At 40.5% G+C, this 24,042-nt stretch overlaps 1 protein-coding gene and 1 long non-coding RNA gene across 2 annotated transcripts in view; one reads left to right on the forward strand and one right to left on the reverse strand.

The window, feature by feature from the left end:
* Positions 1-24,042, forward strand: part of LOC309611480 — a 79,018-nt gene that overhangs the window by 23,744 nt on the left and 31,232 nt on the right. The window contains exon 5 of the long non-coding RNA XR_014234546.1: positions 8,139-8,216. This is a non-coding gene — a long non-coding RNA (uncharacterized lncRNA). The remainder of the gene's footprint in view (positions 1-8,138; positions 8,217-24,042) is intronic.
* Positions 1-24,042, reverse strand: part of ATP2A2 (ATPase sarcoplasmic/endoplasmic reticulum Ca2+ transporting 2) — a 62,445-nt gene that overhangs the window by 5,452 nt on the left and 32,951 nt on the right. Inside the window, 14 exon segments of the mRNA XM_082355866.1 lie at positions 255-388; positions 656-741; positions 2,208-2,410; positions 2,854-3,074; positions 4,185-4,520; positions 5,215-5,442; positions 5,446-5,508; positions 5,512-5,655; positions 11,542-11,673; positions 12,555-12,657; positions 13,281-13,369; positions 19,927-20,391; positions 21,296-21,381; positions 23,319-23,399. Of these exon segments, the coding sequence (XP_082211992.1) occupies positions 255-388; positions 656-741; positions 2,208-2,410; positions 2,854-3,074; positions 4,185-4,520; positions 5,215-5,442; positions 5,446-5,508; positions 5,512-5,655; positions 11,542-11,673; positions 12,555-12,657; positions 13,281-13,369; positions 19,927-20,391; positions 21,296-21,381; positions 23,319-23,399 (2,371 nt within the window).

Genomic DNA, 24,042 nt, shown 5'->3' on the forward strand with positions numbered 1-24,042 from the left:
TGGGCACTGGCACACAGGGGTGCAGAAGTCCCTATTTTTGGCCACTGCTGTCTCTTGAAGAACATGTGGCTAAGCACTCCCACTACTTCCTGGAGGTGATGATGACTTAAGCTCTTAAAACCGGTGCTGCTTGTTCTTCCTTTTGGGGAAGGCGGAGCTTTCCTGTGATTCTCAATCAACCATGACACACACACAATCCCCCAGCGCCCTGGCTATCAGGCTCTTGCCCCAGCATGCTGAGAAGACTCACTGACCTGTTGAGGGCGTTGCACATCTCTATGGTTACTAGAACAGAGAGCGCCATTGTCATTGGGTATGGGGATTCAAAGACTGTACAATCCACTCCTTCAAAGTCCGGGTTGTCCTCTTTACACTGTAGGAAATGGCTCTGCAACAAAAGCCCAATCAAGTTCCTGATCAGCCAAGGACATTTCCAAAGTCCACACCAAGCCCAGAACACAGACCCACACAAAATCTCACCGCATTTCCCAGAGAAGCCCTGGTCCTTCAGAATAACCTTAGATGCAACTGCTATTGTTAAAGTATTAAGATTATTTGACTGACATCCAAACCACAGAAAGCTCAAGGACAACTTTGTTTGTGAAGACTTACAACACTTTGCATCTAAGGTACAGAAAGAAAGGTGGCTACGTACCAGCTGGTAGAAGGACACTCTCGGACCACCCTCGGCAGCAATGAACCACCACGCAGCAGCACCCACGGTAGCAGCGCCAACATAACCTGGGAACAAACATCATGACACTAACACACATGGGGTTTACGGCCTGCAGCGTTACTGCAGGTGCTGCCTCGTGGGCCAACCCCTAGGACAGAGATCAAAGACATGGTATGTCAATGAGCCTGTGCTGCCACTAGCACCTGCTCACTCGCATCAGATAAAGCAGCTAGGCTGACGGTTTCCGCAATGAGAAGGGTGTCTGTGGTACAGAAGAACCAGGCAACTTTTCCTCCAGAATTTGTGAGGAAAAGCACCTACTAGAATTGGTAGGACCTTTACACTAGCCGTGCCCTCTCTAACCAGCAGCCAGTATGTTAAGGCTGCAGGCATGTGTTCTCCATGTAAGGAAGGCCATGCTGTGCTGGAGCACCAGATGACACCCGTCATGACTTTCTGGCAAACTCGTGCTACCAGTTATACACTAATTTATTTGCTCCATCAAAGGCCTGGCAGAACCTTTATATGGAAAGGCCATTAGAGCAGTTAGTGCAGAACGCTGAGCACATGGCAGTGCTTGAAGCCAATTCTGGGACCATCCCCTCCCCCACCCCAACAATTTTGAATTCAGCAAGTTTATTATAAAGAAGCAACAAAGGGTAGTGGAGAACACAGGCACTTGAGAATAAGAGACTGTCCCAATGCAGTAGTATCCAGTAGTATCCACTGAAAGGTCCAAGTGCACCCCCTCTAACCCAGCAATTCCAACAGAGCAGTAGGCAGGTGGTGCCCAGCGATGAGGCAGCTATACTAGTACTGATATAAAACTACCCAAAAAACAGAAATACAAAAAGACAAGGTTCAGCATACAGGTGTGTACAGCATGCCATCGCTTGCGAAAATAAACACCTAAGATGGATCTATTTGCTAGAGTATCCCAAGAAGGCATGCTGGAGGGGAACCAACTGGTTGAGAGCCTTCCTGCTTTATGCCACTGTGTGCTTTTTGAGTGTTAAATCATGTGAACATATTAAAACAAAACAGTTTCCTATGGGACCCTAAGGAAGTCATTTAACCTCTCTCTGGGCCTCACTTTCCTAACCTATGAAATGAGGCAGAGAGAAGCAGCATCCTGGGTCAGGACGAGGTCTACAAAGACAACACATGTGGAAGAACCAACCACTGCTGATGAATGCACAGATCGCTTCTCTCACTTAGGGAAAGGGGGACTTCGTTTTACATCTTGGTCATTTAAGGCCTCAGTCGCCCCTGTATTTCCTTTGCCCATAGATTAAATCTGAGAACCTCATTCACAAAGGCCCAGGGAAGAACGAGGATGCTCAAGTAAGGGACTAACTTTACTGTAAACTGGGCATACACATACACAGCTCATTAAACTGCAAGAGGGCAGTCTCCATATTTTGCTACCCTAATATGGGGATAGAAAAAAATATGCTTTTAAGGGATGCATTTACAAAATTTGGACTCAAACATTCGTTTAAAAATCAATAATATAAAAAACTGTACTCACAGCCAATAGCCAGGTAACGGAAAAAGAGCCACCCACTGATCAGTGGTTCCTTTGGGTTCCGGGGTGGTCTGTTCATAATGTCCAGATCAGGAGGATTGAACCCCAGTGCAGTGGCAGGCAGGCCATCTGTCACCAGATTGACCCAGAGCAGCTGGACAGGAATTAAAGCCTCAGGAAATCCAAGGGCTGCTGTTAGGAAAATACTGTTTCCATCCAAGGAAAGAAGAAAAAGACCCCAAATTATTTTTGGCCACTATTTAAAATAACATCACCACTCCATCTTCCTCCATAAAAATCAGTGGACAGCAATGATTGTTTTAACTTTTTCCCTGGGCAATCATAAAACATTTATTATATCCAATTCCAAATTAACTTTTACAAGACTAAGAATTTTATGTTACCTTATATAGTTAATTTAAATTCATTTCTATGTTAAAGTGCATCCTTTGCACACTGGAGCAGCCGTCGACAGCCCTCCTGAGGGCCAGAGGAAGTACCTCTACCTTCACAAGGGCCTCCTTCATCTTTCCTGGCCCTCCCTCTCTCCTGCTGCACTAAGAGCAAAGCTGCTGCCACATGAAGAGCAAATCTGGAAAACTGGTCATCACAAGCCAAGGAATACACGTGACCTGCCATAGGGACCCACCAAACAACTTCCCCGACATTGGACGAGATGAGGTAGCGGATAAACTGCTTCATGTTGTTGTATATCGCCCGTCCCTCCTCCACGGCAGCCACGATGGTGGAGAAGTTGTCATCAGCCAGGACCATCTCAGAGGCGGTTTTCGCCACTGCGGTGCCAGAGCCCATGGCAATGCCGATTTCAGATTTCTTCAGAGCAGGAGCATCATTCACACCGTCTCCAGTCTGAAAGGGTTAAAAACCCACCACTGGTTTACACCTGCCACCTAACACGCTGCCAACAAATGCTCAGCCATCCTAAAGCCAGGGAATGACGAATGGAGCTGTTGGGCCTCTGGACAACAGAATTCTCTGGGAGAGAGTTCGTTTTTTTAAGTTGGTGTCATAAAACACGTTTTACCTGGGAAATGTAAAATTGCCAAACGAGCTAATAGGTGACACTTCAGAGGGAAGTGGGACAAAGGGGACTTCAAATTATCTGTATTATTTTTTTACCAAACAACACAATATGGCAGTCAAGACAAAATACTTGTATCCACATGGATAAATCTCAAGTAGAATAAAGGCAGACTTCAAAAATATGTAAAACTATAATATATAATATATATAAAGACCAAAAACGGGCAAAAACACTTAAATATTGTCTACAGATACAAAACTATCATTCCCATGTATGTTTTCTATACTTTTACTAAACACCCAGTACTGAATTCAGAATGGTGCTTTCCTCTGGGAGAGAGACGGGAAGGGGGAGGAAAGAGGAAGGGAGGAAGACAACTATAATAACTGGTTTCAAGCAACAAAATTAAGTTGTTTTTAAGAGTGTGAAGTTTCACAGATAAGCAGCAGAAAGCAAATATGACACAATGTTAACATGTCTCGGTGAAAAAGTCAGATGCGAGGAAGAATATGGGAAATGCTTCATCAACAGGTAGCTCTTAAGAGAACACATCACCAGTACATCTCATCTCAGATTTGGATCTACATCCAAAACTGGGTGACAAGAGTGTGGATTATGTCCTGAATCAGCTTTCAGAAACGTGAGATACAAACATGTATATTTTAACCACATCAAAGATAAAAAAAGATATCACCAAATATTTCCCCTGTGACTGATTCAGACTTCCAGGTCTTAAAACTTCTCCAGAATCTTCCATGCATGCAACATACAGCATGCCAACTACTGGTCAATAGAACCCTTGAGAAACAGCCCCAGATCATGACAAAAATAAAGAAGTTCCAAATACGGGAGCTATTACTAAAAATTTAATGGTCAGAATTAGAATCTGCTGTGCTTGTGCAGTCTGTTACCCGTACATGTCTAAAGACACTCACCATGGCTGTAATCTCATCAAAAGACTGAAGAAATTCTACAATTTTAGACTTGTGGGAAGGTTCAACTCGAGCGAAACAGCGGGCATTCAAGCAGGCTTCTCTTTGGGCTGAAGGACTGAGCTCATCAAACTCCCGACCCGTGAAGGCCCTTGATGTCACATCCTCGTCCTGCCTGAAGATGCCAATGCGCCGGCAGATGGCCACAGCGGTGCCCTTGTTGTCACCCGTGATCATGATGACCCGGATGCCTGCCTGCCGGCACAGCTTCACAGACGAGGCCACTTCAATTCTCGGAGGGTCCAGCATGCCCACACAGCCAACAAAAGTCAGATTGGTCTAGAGTTAAAGAATCACCTTATGTCAAAACAGGAAATTCTGGTTTTTCCTCTAGTGTGGACAGCAAAGGATTCTGCATTTTCTTATGACAGAATTCACACCATTGATATAAATCCAATGAAGAACAGTATTAATTCCAATAAATCAGAAACAATTAAAAATCACTACATTCTTGTTACCAAATAATTCTTTAGCTTTCATAATAATACTCTGAAATGAGGAAAAAAATATACCGAGGAATAAAAACATTTTGATAGTGGCCAATTAGTGGCCCATAGTACCCAAATTTGTTCCCTGTTCAAGGCTTCAGGAAGTCACATACCTGATATGAAAGTATTCCGTGAGCAGAAAAGTAGACGGAATCTCTCCACTTGGACAATTTGACCTTCAGTAACAAGTGTTTTAAAAATAGCCTCAATTTTTAAAACATCTTAATTTACATGAGAGCTGCAAAATAGGTTTTTAGCCTTGATGATTCTACTTTGAAAGTTATAGGCCTGTATTAAGTTGTTAACTGTGTATGTTTGAAGCAGCAGTCTAAATTATAAAGGTAATACATTTGGCCTGCAGAAAAACAAATAACCGCACCCTTTTCTCGGAAAAAGCAAGACTCATTTGACCTTTTATTGAAGGAGTGCTGTCTGAACACAATGAATGTGCAGGATGTGGGCAAAGAAGCTTTTCATTAGCTAACCTCATATTTAATAAAGTTGGCAGAGTCCTCCAGGTTCATTTCTTCTCTTCTCATTGGGTTGTCGTGAGTGGCCAGAGCCAGGCATCGCAGTGTGTCGCTGCCACTGCCCCATTCCCGAATGACAGACATGATCTTCTGTTTGACTCCAGGAGTCATGGGGACTTTAGTACTTCCAACTCGAATGTGGGTACACCTGTCAATGACACCTTCAGGGGCACCCTGGAAATGTTACAGATTTAGATCAACAATTTTATTTATTAGCTCACCCAGGATTCCAATCCTGGTAAGAACATCTCAACTGCAATCTGCTGTACTTGCCTTCACAAACATTTTGCTCATTGATGTCCGACTCGGTTTGTTTGGTGTACAGTAAACCGACATTGATTTTCTATCACGTGAAAACTCTAGAGTAAATTCTTTTTTCATCAACTGTTTAATGACCTATAAAGAGAACATATATGCAATATTATTGGATGGCAATTTCTGTACATTTTTGATTTGTTAAACATTCACTAAGTACCTATTATGTGAAAGGCAATGGGGATACAGCAACAGACAAACAAGTTCTCACCCTCATAAAACTTACCCTCTAGTTTGGGAAAGACACACTAGAATGTGAAAGTAGATTATAAGTGCTACGGAGAAGAATATTTAAAAATAAGCAGGGAAGAGACAAAATTATGTATGATTGCGCTTTTACATAAAGTATTGAGAAGGCAGTATTTGAGTAAAAATGTGAAAGATGTGTGAATGTGGCAGAGAGAACAGACGTGCAGGCTGACGTGACCTGGCACGTTCAAGGAGCCTCCAGGCCAACATGGCTGGAACAGAGTTTGCAAAAAAGAAGTGAGAGGTTAATGGCAGGGGTGGTAGAAGCAGGTTGTAGGATCTTAAAAGTCAATGTAAGGCATCTGGCTTTTTTAACAGGTGAAACAGGAAGACAATGGAGGGTTTCGAGCTCTGGCAGTTAAGTATTAGCTGAAGCAGGGGCAAGGAACACCACTTAAATATTCTAAATAGCTTTAGATAGTTAGTGGGTACTATATTAGATGTCAGCACATGGACAGTATTTAAAAGTCATGAGGTGAGAAGAGTTCAAGGGAGTAACTGCAGACAGAAAAGGGCGAGGACTGGGCCCTGGAACCTCTTCACCTCTGGTGGGATGTGGAAGATGCAGCCAAGGAGATGGCAGGGGACAGGGGGCTGGGGAGGGAGGAGAACGAGTGAAGTGAAGGACTTTAAAGGAGGGAGAGACTGACAGGATAAACTGACAGCTCAGGTAAAACGAAGACTAAGAACCTTCAGATTCAGATTTGGACTGTCTATGTATACAACCATGTTACCTACAAAATAAACATACTTTATCCTTCCCAATTTTTATATCTTTGATTTTTCTTGCCTTACTGCATGAACTAGGACTGCCAGTACAACACTGAATAGAAATGTTGAAAGTAGAAATTCTTCTTTTGTCATTAGATATGATGTTAATTTTGTGTAAATACACCATCAACTTGAAGATAAGTTTGTTGAGTTTTTATCATGAACTGAGATTAAATTTTATCAGATGCCTTTTCTACATCTATTTAAATGATCTTACGTTTTTTTGCCTTTATTCAATTATGTGGTGAATTACACTGATTTCTCCCTAATTCAGACAAGTATTTAATAATAACTGTAGAAATCCCAAAGAACCTCAGCATCCAATGTAGGCAATTATGAGTGGACTGAAGCCATCCTCTCAGCAAGAGTTGCCCCAAGCAACAAAGACAATCACTATGAATTCTACATTATTTGATATATTACTTATGTATTTAGTTTCCATTAAGCATTTGTACCAATGACTCTAGGAAGACTGAAAGAATGGGTAGTGATTCTGAGTGAGGTGTGGACCTCGGCGCCAGATACATCCTAGGGGGAGAGAAGAACAAAGCCATTGCTTCCAGTATCAGGGCTGTGAAGATCAACAGTCCTATCCAAATGGGCCACTAGGCCTTAAAAAGCTGGTCCTGCTCTATTCACCTCTGTACTATGAAAGGTTCTTGCTTTCGGGGGCGGGAGGAGTGGGCAAAAGTTCATTTCTGGGGATTTTCAGTGAGTGAGCACCATGACAGTCATTTCTGATCCCTTCACTCAGCTGCTGTGGCAAAAAATGAGGCAAAGGAGGGCACAGAGCAAGAAAATACTTAGACCGCAGACTCTTACAGAACGGACACTCCTGCCCTTATCTGCAGTGGTCATTACAACTAACGTACCACTTTTTTAAGTTCCATGCTGCTACTTGTTTCCCTTCATTGAGCAGTTACAGGTCTAGAATCATATAATTCTAAACCTCAGTCTCTGTGAAGCTGAATCTTCGGGTTGCTTCTGAGGGGTTTAGTCACACCAACTAATAATAGAGCTGTCAGACAATGTGGCTTTGCAAGGATTGGCCCCCTGCTTAATGACAATTGGGGTGAATTCCCTATAACAGAAACAAAGGGCCTGGATGTCTATTTCATGAAAATCATGTAAATCGGGGCAGGATGCCATAGGAGCTGCCCAAGACCCTCACAGCAGTGAGACTGTTAGTTGTGAAGCACAAATAGGGCGACTATACTTCAGCTGAGACATCCTCCACGCCGGTGCGAGTTTTGATTTCTCGGGATAGTATAAAGGAGGCAAAACAACGTAAAGGAAACAGAGTGCCAGAGCAGAAGTCCAGTTCTGCCTCACCCTGTCGCCCACCTTAGGCTGCCTGTGCCGTGTGGTGCCACCCTACTCCCCCAAAACACACCGCCTCCTAATCTGCCCTGGATATCCAGGGGAGGATGAAAGAAAGGAAACGTAGTGACAGCTGACAGCTCATTTAGTAGAAATGAGTCTTGCTTTTTGCATAACTAGGAAAGGCTATATTTTTAAGTTCCCATTTCTCCTTATTCTACCAGGAAACCCTGACTACAAATCAAAGAAGTGCTACAAAGAGGAGCCTCAAGCACTAACTGGCAGCCATTTGGAGATGACAGGTACTAAGAGATTACGTGTAGCAGAACCCAATTCCAAAGAAATCTAAGCTCCAAGGCTGGGAGGCAGCAGGTACTGGGAATAGGTCTGGAGACCCACCGTAGGACCTCCTGGCTACACCACCCTGCACTGCACGAAGATGGTGTTCACCCTGGTGCAGAGGGGCAGGCGTGTTTCCAGGGTGGTGGATTGTGGGGGTGGGCCCAGACGGAGACGCTGGGGCCTGACCTGCTTCCTTCTTAGGTACCTTCTGCTCCTGCCCGGCATCACAGTCCCTTCAACCTGTCTTCTCTGGCTTCTGCAGTTCCCATTTCTGAGCTTCCTTAGCTCGCTTCTTGGCGCCATGCTTCTTTCTCTTCCTCTCGTTCCACTTGTACGTGCCGCTGCCTGTTACTCTGACCTTCGTGTGTTCTAACATCTTGTTTGCACACTGCTTACGCTGCTTCTCATCTAAGCAACCACTCACCACTCTGGCTAGGACAAAGGCTGGATCTGTCCTGCAGTAAACTGTCAGTGGATTCTGTGTCCTCGCACACTTGGTACAGCTGGACCTGAGTAAAACCACCTGCAACAGAGGCTGGCAGACACTGGCCATCTGGTCAGCCTCCAGCTCCTGGGTCTCCTCAACAGACTGGTCCATCCTGCCTGCCACTTTGTTCAGCCCAAGAAACCCAGGCTCTGGGGCTCCGACAGGCAGGGGGAAGGCAGCTGAGGAGCCACAGATTTGTCTAGTGTCTAGGGCAGACACGCCTGCACCCTGCAACACTGCCACCTCACTGAGCTTTGAATGTCAATGTAGTTGTGGTAATTCTGCTCAAATATAACACGTCAAAGTTTTGATATATTACTAGACTCAATCTGCTAATGTGCTGAGAATCTCTACTTCTATGGATATATTATGAAGAATACTAGCTTGTAACTTCCTTTTCTTGTCGCATCCATGTCAGGTTCTGGTATCAGGGTTATGCTGGCCTCATCAAATGAGTTGATAAGGGTTCCATTTTCTGCCCTTTGTTTTTCTGTGGCCATGCTGCACAGCTTGCAGTGAAAGCACCGAGTCCTAACCACTGGACTGCCGGGGAACTCCCCCAAACTGGTATTTCTTTAGCGTTATGCAGAATTGGGCCTGAGGAATTTTTGTGGGGTAGATTTTTAATTATAGATTCAATTAATATAACAGACACAGGATTATTCCATTTTTCTGTGTCAGCTTAGAAAGCTGTGTTACTGAAAGGACTTGTTGATTTCTTCTACGCCGTCAAAATTGTTCAGAATAGCTTTCTGATCTTGTCTTTGCTATTTCCCTTCTACTTGTATTTGATTTGCTGGTTTTCTACTTTCTTCAGATGGAAGCTTATTTATCTTTTTGTTATCAATTTCTAGTTTAATTCTTTCACAGTCAGCGACCGGCTGTATTTCAATCCTTTGTAATTTGTTGAGTCTTGCTTCATGGACCAGCAATATGGTCTATTCTGGTGAATGTTCCTTATGCATTTGAAAAGTATATTGGAAGTAGCACGATACGGACTTCCCTGGTGGTGCAGTGGTTAAGAATCCGTCTGCTAAAGCAGGGTACACGGGTTCAAGCCCTGGTCTGGGAAGATCCCACATGCCGTGGAGCAACTAAGCCCGTGCACCACAACTACTGAGCCTGCGCTCTAGAGCCCACAAGCCACAACTACTGAAGCCTGTGTGCCTAACGCCCTTGCTCCACAACAAGAGAAGCCACCGCAATGAAGAGCGCACCACAACTAGAGAAAGCCCGCATGCAGCAACGAAGACCCAACACAGCCAAAAATAGATAGATAGATAGATAAATAAAAAGAAGTAGCACAATAGAAATAAGGGTTGGATTGAGTATATTTAATTTACAGTGTTGTTCCATATCCTGATTTTTCAACTGCTTGTTCTGTCAATTTTTGAGATAGGTGTGTTAAAATCTCCAACTCTCATTGTGAATTCATCTACTTTCCCTTTTATTTCTGTCAACTTTTGCTTCGTGTACTTTTTAAAATTTTTATTTATTTATTTATCTTATTTTTGGCTGTGCTGGGTCTTCGTTGCTGCATGCGGGCTTTCTCTAGTTGTGGTGAGTTCTTCATTGCGGTGGCTTCTCTTGTTGTGGAGCAAGGGCGTTAGGCACACAGGCTTCAGTAGTTGTGGCTTGTGGGCTCTAGAGCGCAGGCTCAGTAGTTGTGGTGCACGGGCTTAGTTGCTCCGTGGCATGTGGGATCTTCCTGGACCAGGGCTCGAACCCATGTCCCCTGCATTGGCAGGCAGATTCTTAACCACTGTGCCACCAGGGAAGTCCTTGCTTCATGTCCTTTAAATGTGTTAGTAGTACACATGCATAAACAATTGGACCATTTATTTAGCACAAGGTCATGGGCAACTTTGACAAGAGGTTTTGATAGACGAGAAGGAGGCAAAAGCTTGACTGGAGTGGATTCAAGAAAATGGGAAGAATGAAACAATACAATACATAAAAACAGCTCTTTTGAGAAATTTTACTGTGAAGGAAAAGAAGCAGGGAGCTTAAGGCAAAAGAAAGTTTTTAGATAAAAAACATACTATTGGGCTTCCTTGGTGGCGCAGTGGTTGGGAATCCGCCTGCCAATGCAGGGGACACGGGTTCGAGCCCTGGTCCGGGAGGATCCCACATGCCGCAGAGCGGCTGGGCTCCTGTGCCACAACTGCTGAGCCTGCGCTCTAGAGCCCGTGAGCCACAACTGCTGAGCCCACGTGCCACGGCTACTGAAGTCTGCACGCCTAGAGCCCGTGCTCTGCAACAAGAGGGGCCACAGCAATGAGAGGCCCGTGCACTGCAACGAGGAGTAGCCCTCGCTCGCCGCAACTACAGAAAGCCCATGTGCAGCAACGAAGACCCAACGCAGCCAAAAATAAATAAATTAAATAAATAAATTTAATTAAAAACAAAAAAAACAAAAAAAACATACTATTATTTCTCTAATGAAGATCCAGTAAAGACGGGAGATTGATAAGCAGGAAAGATGTTGGGGCTTACTAGACAAGGAGCAGCTGGGTTTTGCTGGGAGCAAGAAGAGTCCATTTCACAGCACCAGGGGAGACGGCAGACCTTATGGGCACAGAGGCTGCATGTGGAAATTATCCATTGATTACTTTTATTTTCGTGGTCAAATGGCCAGACCATTTTACCTTATAGTGAGTATGGGGAAGGAGATATTGCAAGTTTGAGGAAATAAGGTATATACTAAGTTATCTAAGAGAGTAAGACAGTGAGCAGACTAAGAATATATGGTCTGAGTGATGGGCAACATGAATAAAACACTAAGCTCAAATACTGACCGAGTTGCAGGCATTTGCTCGTTCTATTTTAGAAAGACCCTTCAATTCAGTATCAAATACATTCATCTTCTCTACCAGGCAAGTGAGAGCAGTCTCTGTAGCTTCTCCAACTTTTTCATACACACCCTTCGCCTGTAGTAGTTAAAAGCATACAAATTACAAAAAGGGAAAAGTAGTAAATTTTCTTTAATAAAGACTTTTTCCATAGGTAGACAATCTCTCGTCCATTGTACCATTATTCTTTGGGCCATTTTATCCTATTCTGGAGCATATGATCCAGATAATTAAAAATAAACTCAAAGCATAGGTGTACATTTTACATTTTATCTTTTTCTAATAATTAGGTCTTTCATTTCCCTTAACCATAAGAAGCCAATAATCACAGTATTAGTTCAAACATAGCTTTCAAACAGTATTTGTAATTCCTTGTCATTATTTATCATTCTACAGAGTTTACATTCTGTTTCTGTTGGGGACTGGCTTGCCTTTAGAAACCGAAGAATTTATCTCACTGTTTATAATTAAAAAGGGAGGAAAAAAAGGTTTTCTGTTGGTTAAATTTTATATTATATCATCATCATCATCATCATCAAAACAACCTTCTAAGCCTCAGTCTGTCCTCTAGGACATAATGTTACCCATCTTAAAAAGCAAGATCAAAAAAAAAAAAAAAAAAAGCAAGATCAATACCGTATACTTTCAGGAAAAAGTATCCTGGGTTTTAATCATTTATAGTAACTAAGCTATGCACAGAAGAGAACATCATGTATGCTACAACTCCTCGTTAAGTGACTGCAATGCTCAGTCACAGAGAATATATGAAAGGCTCCCAACTTCCTTTGGGTAGGGTCATGCTGGCTCTGATAGAGATAGGCTCTTAATGGAAAGGGAAAATAAAACCAGGAACCCATACTTTCAAAAAGGGAGGAAGGAAGGCTGGATTTTCATTCCACCCACCGCACCCTTGAACTACGAACAGCCAGGTCTAGTTTCTCATTTGTGAGGAGGCTTACCTCATTGTAATCCAAAGCAGAGTCATTACAGAGAGCACAAATTGTTGCCAATTCCACAAGACCATCATATTGATGACATTTCACTGGTTTATCATCTTTATGTCTGTCAAAAGAAAAAGTAACTCTTAGAACACACTGTGGTCATCTCTATTGATTTTTATTTAATTATTTACTAATAAATAGAATTTTGTGGACAACGGACTGGCAAGCATTCAAAAGAAATCTGATGCTGGAGACAGAATGTTTCTCTGGTATCAATAGTTAATCAGTAAAGACCAGGAATTCTTAGTTAATGAAATTCCTCCACCACTGTTATCAATGAAAAACAAACAGGAATTCCCTGGTGGTCCAGTGGTTAGGACTCGGTGCTCTCACTGCCAGGGCCCCGGGCCCAATTCCTGGTCAGGGAACTAAGATCCCGGAAGCCGTGCAGCATGACCAAAAAAACCAAACCAAAACCAAAACCAAACCAAACCAAACCAGAAACCCCACTTGAAAATTTAGGCTTCAAAACATGAAAAAGGGTCGCTGGCCTATACAACCTGTAATATCAATTTCAATTTCCAAAGTATGTATTATCAATTTTGTTTTTAAAGAAAATGACCTACTCTGATAAACATGAGCCACATTAGGAAAACTGTCTGAACATTTTAGAGACACTGCAAGTCTATACAAGCACCAAACTACCAGAGTGGACCCTTTAAAAGACAAGGAGGGATTACTCACATTTCTCCGATAGGTGCATATGTTGATCCAGTTATGGTAAACTCATTAAGGGAACAAGTATCACTGTCAACTTTGTCCAGAATGAACATCTACAGAAAAAAAAAAGCTAAGTGTTGAAAAGGTATAAAAAATATGCTAGAAAAAACATATAACTTTTGCTAAGACAAAAGGCCTTTCTCACTTAAGTATCAATGTTGATGAAAGTGATTAACTGAAGCTCAGCATGAGGAATATTGTCCCTTATTCCAACTGGACACCATTAAGACTGCCTCCCCCATCCTCCTAACAGTCCGAGAAACAGCATCACCGAGGAGCTGAGTAAATAATAAGCAGCAACAGCACCAGACACAGAAGAGAACCCATGTGAAATCTGAGTTATGAGGACTCTGGGTCAGTCAATTCCAAAGACTCAGCAGTACTCTTTAAGTTTTTTTCTTTTTTATTAATTTTTATTTATTTATTTATTTATTTATTTATTTATTTATTTATTTATTTATGTATTTATTTATGGATGGCTGTGCTGGGTCTTCGTATCTGTGCGAGGGCTTTCTCTAGTTGCAGCAAAGCAGTACTCTTTAGAATGCTCAGAATTCCAAATTTCAAATGGCTGGCTGAGGAAGTGACATAGGTATTCCTGCCTTAGAGCTAACAGTAAAAGCTTAGGAAGAATAAACTCACATTTCAGAGTTGCATAAACACTCCCTAAGTAAAATAAGACAAATTGCTTCTCTAATTCTTCCTACTTATTTTTATTGTGGCAATAGCTCATTTTCTATGAAGCTGCACAACTACATGTATACAGTAAGGAGCCCGCAGAGCTGAATGAACTGATGCTACCAAGACAATACAGATGGAAGCATGCTTAGGAAAGAATTCTTAATTTTACAGAATAATAAAGTGACATAAGCTAGTTTCTTAAAGATGGCTTTTTTTCCTTGGTTTGCTTTCCAATTATAATTCAGAAGTCCAGTTTGGAATGATCAAACCATTCTACAATAAGGAATTTTTAAAATGTTAAAGTGAAAAAGGGCCATGTAATGCTTTAAAAACATCTTTTCAGAGCATTCTGACTCATATTCAGTAAGAAAATCTGCTCATTTTTATTTTAAAATAACTTCTTTTGCCTCATAAGATTTGCTTATTATATAGCACATGTTTTTTTCCCCACATCTTTATTGGAGTATAAGTGCTTTACAATGTTGTGTTAGTTTCTGCTGTACAACAGAGTGAATCGGCTATATGCATACATATATCCCTGTATCCCCTCCCTCTTGAGCCTCCCTCCCACCCTCCCTATCCCACCCCTCTAGGTCGTCACAAAGCATGGAGCTGATCTCCCTGTGCTATGCAGCAGCTTCCCACTAGCCATCCATTTTACATTTGATAGTGTATATATGTCAATTATAGCACATACTTTTAAATTCCAAAAGCTTCATTTCAAAAGTACACTCAGAACTAAATCAACCTTGGAACTGAACTAAAGCTATGAGTAAGAAAAAACAATTTTTTAAAAAATTAAAATATACAATGGGATTTAAAACTGTGATGACTCCTGATAAAAGGTGCTAGTTCAAACACATATAACTGGTGTGTCAAATGAGGAAAAGATTCATGTCCAAGGTCACATGCAGCAAGATCACCAATCCCTACAACTTCTTTCTAACAGACACAACATCTAAAAAAGGAAGCTTGGCACAAAGCTCTTTCCAAAGATGTCTGACATTTACAGAAGAGGAAACAAAGGACTAGAGAGGTTAAAAGATGTGCTCACAGTTACATAATTATTCAGTGGAAGACAGAGAACCAGGTTTACCAATGTTTCCCATCAGAAAATTCAACTTTACCTTTCTATTAAAAGTTGTGTGACCCTCGGACACGTCACAACTTCTCAGAGCCTAAGTTTTCTAACCTCTTGAGCAGGATTACCATACGAGTCAAATAAAGTCACATGTGAAAAATTAACTGCACTAAGCCTTATCAAAGCCAGTTGGCATTATTATTACTATACACCATGCCATTTCTTTAATGACACTGTTTATAAAAGTGAAACTCTTTGGGTCTATACCAGAGTCCAAAATATTCTAAGACATTCAGAATTCTAACCCACACCAACTAAATCTGAATGCACATGGGCATTTTAGACTGCAAGCCAGTAAACCATTTAGAAACTGCATGATGAAAGTATCCCGAAGTCAAGGGCAGTTATGCAATCCACTGCAAGAAACCTCCTGTAGAATACTGATTAGCATCAGCTTTCTGTCGCCAAAGGTAGAACAGAACAAAGAGGCAAGCTATTTCTTCAATAGAACATTTTAAATCAAATCATTTAAGGGAAAATATAAGAACAAAAACATTTTTTATCATGGACTGTGTTTTAGTCTTAGTTTGAAGTCTGAAGCTGCCCCAACCTTACCATTTTTTAAAGATTACAATTTCACACACTGCTTTACCTTCATGGATATAAGGACTATTCTGAGGAATTAAAGCTTACAGTCTAAGTTTAAACAATTTCCTGGGGGAAACCAAACAGGTAAAATGAAATTCCCTTTCTTTTCCCCAATCAATAAGCTTTTAGCTGACAACTAGCTTTTAGCAGATTCATCCAACCTTTTTTGGTTCCAAGGAAAGAGAACTTAGGTAGCTCAGTTACACCCTGCATCTACTCAAGAAACTCAAGACAAGCTAGCTTACCACTTGAGAGAACACCCCAGTGTGTTTAAACACCTGTCAATTCACTCTAAATCTGGGTTTTGGACAACACAAAAAGTTGAGGGTGTGTATATCAAAAAAATACCATGAATATAAATTTGGCAAGAAAAAGATTCCGAGGGTTCAACTATTAAAACAAGAACAATTTCCAATGCTAAAAAAACATTAACTAAAAACCTGGAGATAAGGCCAAGGGGAGGATGGCATGTCCTTTCAATGTCATTCAGAAGCATTACTTAAAACAAGCACACTCAAAGATTTAGTGTTTTGGAAAAATTTAACATTCTTTCACTGTGCTGTTATCAAGGGCTCATGTTTTATGAAGTTGTGGCTTTTTGTCCTCTATAAAAGATAACCTTAGTTTTACTGCCCTATAGAATATTAACCAGTTTTTGTAATCTAACACACATCAATTCTATTCTAATATTGAGCACTTCCTCACATGGTCCTGTAACCAGTTTTACCATCTTACTGATTCTCCCTCATTGAATTAATGAGCCAAACAGAATCTTTGACATGTGTCCACTCAATATTTGTATGAGTTGTGTACCTTTTGGAAAATTACTTTGCCTTGTACAAAGTAGTAGTAGTTTTTTTGTGTGCGTGTGTCAATTTTATATTTAATTTATCCTTCCAGTTTTATTGAGATATAAGTGACATACAGCACTGTATAAGCTTAAGGTATACAGCACAATGATCTGACTTACGATCATCATGAAACGATTATCACAATAAGTTAAGTTTAATGAACATCGTCTAATATATACAAAATAAAAAAGTTTTCTCCTTGTGATGAGAATTCTTAAGATTTACTCTCCTGACAACTTTCATATATAACATACAGCAGTGCTAATTATATTTATCATGTTGTACATTACATTCCCTAAGACTTATTTATCCTATAACTGGAAGTTTGTACCTTTTGATCACCTTCATCCAATTCCTCCCCCTCCCACCCACACCCCCACCTCTGATAATCACAAATTTGATCTTTTTCTATGTTTGTTTTTAAAGTGTAATTGAACTAAAACTTCCTGGTGCATGGGATAGTGATGCGATATTTCTAAACATTTCAAAATGATCATCATGATAAGTCTAGTTCTCATCTGTCACCATACAAAGATATTACATTATTACTGACTGTGTTCCCTGCACTCTACATTTCATACCCATGACACACTTATTCTGTAACTGGAAGTTTGCACCTCAATTTCCCTCATCTGTTTCTCTCATCCCCCCCCACCTCAAAGTTGTTTAAACAAAACCTAGGGAAATTGAATTACATGAAAGAACTTCATTAAGCTGTACCATTACATTATTTCTTTAGTTCTTATTTTGCTAAGGGAAGGTTTAAAGTTTTTAATTTTATCCCCAAGTGATGGTCAAAACAACCTAAGAGGGCTTCCCTGGTGGCGCAGTGGTTGAGAATCCGCCTGCCAGTGCAGGGAACACGGGTTTGAGCCCTGGTCCAGGAAGATCCCACATGCCGCGGAGCAACTAATCCGTGCGCCACAACTACTGAGCCTGAGAACCACAACTACTGAGCCCGTGCTCCACAACAAGAGAAGCCACTGCTCGCTGCAACTAGAGAAAGCCCACGCACAGCAATGAAGACCCAATGCAGCCAAAGATAAATAAATAAATATTTTAAAAAAACAAAAACAAAAAAACCCCCAAAATAACCTAAGAAAGGAAGGATGAACACAGAGAATGAAGCAAGTTAAAGGCAATTATTTACTTTCCAAGAAGAAAACATGTCTCATTCAATGTGTTAAGGAAGTACCAATTAGAATTTTATGTAGGCAGGTAACTAGCTGGTTTATAGAACTCTTCCTTTGAAGCTTATGTTAACATACATACACTTAGAGAGAGAAGAACAGGGAAATAAAGTAAGCATAGTCACCTAACACATTTACAGACTGCTTACAGTTATTTCCCCAGTACAAATATATCAGCCATGTAGATAACCTTTATTTCATGACATAGTTTTGGGAATTAAATGATTAATTCCTCTGAAGTGTAAGAAATTACCCTGGGCTCAGGCTACACATACAACCCAATTTGCTTAAAGCACATAAAAAGGTATCAAATTATAAATCAAAGGTTTTAAGATCCAGTAATCCCACTCGTGGGCATATATCCAGAAATGATGAAAAGATATATGCACCCCAATGTTCATAGCAGCACTATTTACAATAGTCAAGACAGAGGGAGACTTCCCTGGTGGTGCAGTGGTTAAGAATCTGCCTGCCAATGAAGGGGACACGGGTTCGAGCCCTGGTCTGGGAAGATCCCACATGCCGTGCAGCGACTAAGCCCGTGTGCCACAACTACTGAGCCTGCGCTCTAGAACCTGCAAGCCACAACTACTGAGCCTGTGTGCTGCAACTACTGAAGCCCGTGCACCACAACAAGAGAAGCCACCGCAATAAGAAGCCTGTGTACTGCAACAAAGAGTAGTCCCCGCTCACCCCAACTAGAGAAAGTCCATGCACAGCAACGAAGACCCAACACAGCCAAAAAAAAAAAAAAGACATAGAGGGACTTCCCTGGTGGTCCAGTGGGTAGGACTCCACGCTCCCAATGCAGGGGGCCCAGGTTCAATCCCTGGTTGGGGAGCTGGATCCAGCATGCATGCCACAACTAAGAGTTTGCATGCTGCAACTAAGAGCCCGCATACAAAGAGGTCTGAATGCCGCAACTAAAAAAAGACCCTGCATGCTGCAGCTGAGGCCCAGCACAGCAAGGAAAGGAAGGGAGGGAGGGAGGCAGGGAGGGAGGGAGGGAGGAAGACATGGGAAGAAACCTAAGTGTCTGTCCATCGATAGATGAATGTATAAGGAGATGTGGTATACAGATATACAATGGAATATTACTCAGCCATAAAAAAGAATGAAAATAATGCCACTTGTTATATGTGGAATCTAAAAAAAGGGTACAAATGAACTTATTTACAAAACAGAAGCAGAGTTATGGATGTAGAAAACAAACTTATGGTTACCAGGGGATAAGCAGTGGGAGGGATAATATGGGAGATTGGGATTGACATACACATACTTCTATATATAAAATAGATCACTAATAAGAACCTGCTGTATAACACAGGGAACTCTACTCAATACTCTGTAATGGCCTATATGGGAAAAGAATCTAAAAAAAAAAAGCAGGTATATGTATATATGTAACTGATTCACTTTGCTATACACCTGAAACTAACACAACATTGTAAATCCACTATACTCCAATAAAAATTTTTTAAAAAAAGGAAAGAAAATAATGCCACTTGCAGCAACATGCATGGACCTAGAGATTATCATACTAAGTGAAGTAAGTCAGAGAAAGACAAATATAATATCGCTTGTATGTGGAATCTTAAAAAAAAAAAAGATACAAATGAACTTATTTACAAAACAGAAATAGACCCACAGACATAGAAAACAAACTTATGGTTACCAAAGGAGAAAGGGGGGAGGGGGGGGAGGGGGAGGAGGGATAAATTAGGAGTTTGAGATTAACATATACATGCTACTATATATAAAACAGATAACCAACAAGGACTTACTGTATAGCACAGGGAACTATACTCAATATTTTCTAATAACCTCTACGGGGAAAGAATCTAAAAATTATATATATATATATATATATATGTAAAAAAATAACTGAATCACTTTGCTGTATACCCGAAACTAACATAACACTGTAAACCAACTATACTTCAATAAAAATAAAATAAAAAAATAAATCACACAGGGAGCTTTACTTCACTTCGCTGTACGGTAGAAACTAACATAATATCGTAAAACAACTATACACCAATTAAAAAAAATAGTAATTAAAAAAATAATAAATCAAAGGTTTTGATGGCATGAAGGCATATTCTTAGGATGAATCAACAACCATAACCTGCAAAGATTCTGAAACTATTCCCACTTACCCTGCAGACTGACATCTGGTTCGTTGTCAGTGTACCAGTCTTGTCTGAGCAGATAACAGAAGTACAACCAAGGGTTTCCACGGAAGGGAGACTTCGAACAATGGCGTTTTTCTTTGCCATTCTGCGAGTTCCAAGAGCCAGACAGGTGGTGATGACAGCAGGCAGACCTTCAGGAATGGCTGCTACAGCCAGGGCGACAGCAATTTTAAAGTAGTAAATAGCACCTCTGATCCAGGAGCCTCCATGAACTGGGTCATTGAAGTGTCCAATGTTTATGATCCAGACCGCAATGCATATAAGGGAGATGACTTTGGACAGCTGTTCCCCAAACTCATCTAGTTTCTGCTGGAGGGGTGTTCTCTCCTGTTCCGTGGCCACCATTTCATCCCGGATCTTGCCAATTTCCGTGTTGACTCCAGTTGCCACCACCACTCCCATGGCTTTGCCGGCAGCAATGTTTGTACCCTAGGACAGAAGTAGAGAAATGGTTACAAGATTAACATCACACCCAATTTAAATACTGACTAGTAAACTCAGACTTGTGTGGATTTTCAAGAGCGCACCCAGATTCTCTCACCACATTCTACTGGGCCTTCCAGTGGCAATCAGCCATCTAACTTTGATGATGAGCAATACCTCATGCAGGCAGTGTGGTCCATCTCTCCCTGATTTGATTCTCCATGAAATTAGAATGGTACCTATTTGCCCCAGAGCCCTCTACACCGGCCCACCTGGAATCTCTATTCACAATGCTGAGCCTGGCTTGCAGACTAGCTTTGGGCTGGGACAGCACTTAACCCCTCTGTGTTCCTGACTTTTCATACTTCATACAGCTCTCAACCCTAAGCATTCTCCACCTCTGGCTCCAACAACTCAACCCCTCCTACTTCTATCACCCATAGTAAGAAGGGCAACCAGGACCATGGGCTGTCCTTGAGGACCTCCACCTTAGCACTAGTATTCAAAGATCAATACAATCAAGTGTAAGGTTCCCCCCACCCCATTTTAATTCCTAATGTTGGAAGAACAGAGGGCTTCATTATTTTCATTGTAGCTCTACTTTTTTACTTACTATGGGGTGGTTAGATTCCCATGCTAACCCACAAAAGCCCACTACTTGAAATACCACTTTAAGTTCTAAACAAACGAAAACTATAAATTTCCCAACTTTCTATTTCAAAAAAATTTCACAGAAAAATTGAAGTAGTACAATGAACATCCATCCATTTTCACCCAGACTTGCCAACTATTAACAGTTTCCCGCATTCGCCTTCTCTCTAAACACACACTGAACTACACACAGTTATCATCCACATCATTTTGAAAACATCCCTTTATAGGCTAAGTCTTTTCCAAACAAAGTACTCACAGAAAAGAGCATGTTCTTCTTATCTTGATTGACGGCCCGTGGGTCAGGGACGGGGTCAGTGTGCTTGATGACAGAGACAGATTCACCTAAGCAGGTTGTGATACAGAAGGTTTGTTTAGATCTGTGCAGTCTGCACCTAGAACCTTGGTACCCTCATCCACTCATGCCACTACCACTCTCAGGAAAAAGAAAAAAAGGCCCAATTCATTCAAAAGAACATAAACTAGTAAAATTCAGTAATAGAAACTAATTTCAAAGAAAAAAAATCAAAATAAAGGAATTTAATTTTGAAGTAAAATCCCAATTACCTTTATTTTCTTGAATAACTATACAAATTTAGTTCATTTTCAGGTATCATCTTATACTCTAATATTGTGAATGTAGATTTGTTGTATACTTATATACACATACACTCTGATACTTAAGACGGTGAAAGTATATTTACTTTTAACAAAATGAACAAACTGTAGGTACAGTATATGAATACTGAGGATCATCCACTGGAAAGCCTGTTTTTGTTTTTGTTCAATAATGCCGAAGATGAGAAATGAAAACATTGTTCTAAAAATATTTGCACGCAGTAATCAGACCATTCTATTTCAATAAACCAAAATGAAAAACAGCAAGAGACTAAGAAGTGAGTCTACTAAGAAGCAGAAGTCTCTAAGAAGTAAGAGACTACTTCTTAGAACTTTCACAATGTCTGAATCTGGTTTCAACTTAACATCACTTATGAAAAGCAGTTGATCCTTGAAAACCGCAGGAGTTAGGGGCACCAACCCTCTGCACAGTCAAAATCTGCACAGAACTTATGGTTGGCCCTCCGTATATGCAATTCCTCTATATTTGCGGTTTTGCATCTGAGGATTCAACCAACTAGTATAGTGTAAGTACTGTAGTATTTACTATTGAAAAATATCCGCAGATAAGTGAACCCACACAATTCAAACCCATGTTGTTCAAGGGTTAACTGTATATAATGAGGGTGAAATATGGCCCTAGTTGTTAGGTCAAATTTCAGGTAGCAAATTTCACTCTAAAAATTTAACAAAAGAATCTGGTTCTTCAATCTAGCCTAAAACTAGAGTATGACTTTTAAACAAAAAAACAACATTCAAGAAACTCTACGGAAAGTTTTAAAATGGAAATTATTTTTGTAGGCACAATATGAGAATTTCATACATTCAACCCAATCAATTCCCTACCATTTTATGGCTTAATCAGCTTCCAGGTTGTTGCTGCTAATGGGAGTTTTAGTAGATAAGCTATTCATAAAGAAACAATAAAAAACACAGAGCCCAGGTTACTCACATCCCTACTTCTATGACATGAGTTGCTTTTCAAAGCTAATAATCAGATAAATCTTTGAATTTTATATTTACTCTCTATTTAATTCAGGTTAGCATTGTGTTTAATCTTCTGACCACCTTACTTCCAGTTAATATGAACCCTCCACCCTAGACTGTGCCTGTATCAAACAAAAATGGGAAAATGTTCCAAACAATCCCAAATCTAAGTGTGCAAACTTTAGGTAGTAAACATTCACCATTTTGGAGGGTGCTAACTTTTGTTAATTGTACATCTGATTATTGCAAAGTATGTCAGATGTGAGATTAGCATTCCTGGAGTCTATATTTTTCCTGCTTGGAAAAAGAACACTAAGTAAAATTAATTCACTTTCCACAAAACAGAGAGACAACAACACTACTTCAACCTTAAGAATATTACCTCTGCTACTGAAGGAATTTGTAACCTTTTAAAAAAAATTTAAAAGGTAAGTTTAAATCAAAACTAATTTTTAATAAAATTTAAAGATAAATAGGCCTTATGAGATGAAAGCCAATTGTTTTTAAATCATAGCTTTACCTCATGTATTGGCAAAAAGCCTAACTGATAAAGCATTAAGAAATAAATATCCTGGAGAGGATTAAGAGACAGTGAGGCAAGAAGTCAACTCAATTATTAGCATGGAATCTGAGGGAGCCTTCAGAAATTAAACAACCTCCCAATACATAATATTTACCTGTGAGAATTGACTGGTCAACTCTTAGAGTAGTAGATCTGATGGAAGTTAATCTTATATCAGCAGGAACTTTGTCACCAACTAATTGGGGAGAAAAAAAAAGTCAGCTAAAATAAGCAACTTTTGCAATCATGTTACATAAAGAAAAATCTGTCTCCAAATCAAACACAATTTTTAAAGGAAATAAATAGCCTGTATACAGCACAAATATATAAAAATCTGCTATAGGGAATTCCCTGGCAGTCCAGTGGTTAGGACTCCGAGCTCCCACTGCAGGGGGCACGGGTTTGATCCTGGGGAACTAAGATCCCGCAGGCCACATGGCATGGCAGGGAGGAAAAAAAAAAAAAAAATCTGCTACAATAAGCAATATAATCAACTTATTCTCAGGGTCATAAAAACTCTTCCTGGATAGATACAAGATTTGAAGTACACAAGAAGAGAATAATGATGCTCGGGCAAACAGCTATAAGTACACATTATTTGCACACTTACACACACACAGCATGGTGAAGGGGACTGAATTGTACAAGCCATGATTTATTCCACTAGGAAAGCCAAATTACCATGAACAGGAAACAAATGCCTCTATAAAAAGATGTTCAATTAATATCACTCATAAAAGAAAGGCAAGATAAAACTACACAGAGAGACCACTTTTATTTAAACTATCAAATTGACAAAGGAGTTGAGAAAAATGCACCAAGTTTGAAAGGATGTATAG

The sequence above is a fragment of the Balaenoptera borealis genome, assembly GCF_965194805.1.
Source record: "Balaenoptera borealis genome assembly, chromosome: 14".
NCBI classification, from domain to species: Eukaryota; Metazoa; Chordata; class Mammalia; order Artiodactyla; family Balaenopteridae; genus Balaenoptera; species Balaenoptera borealis.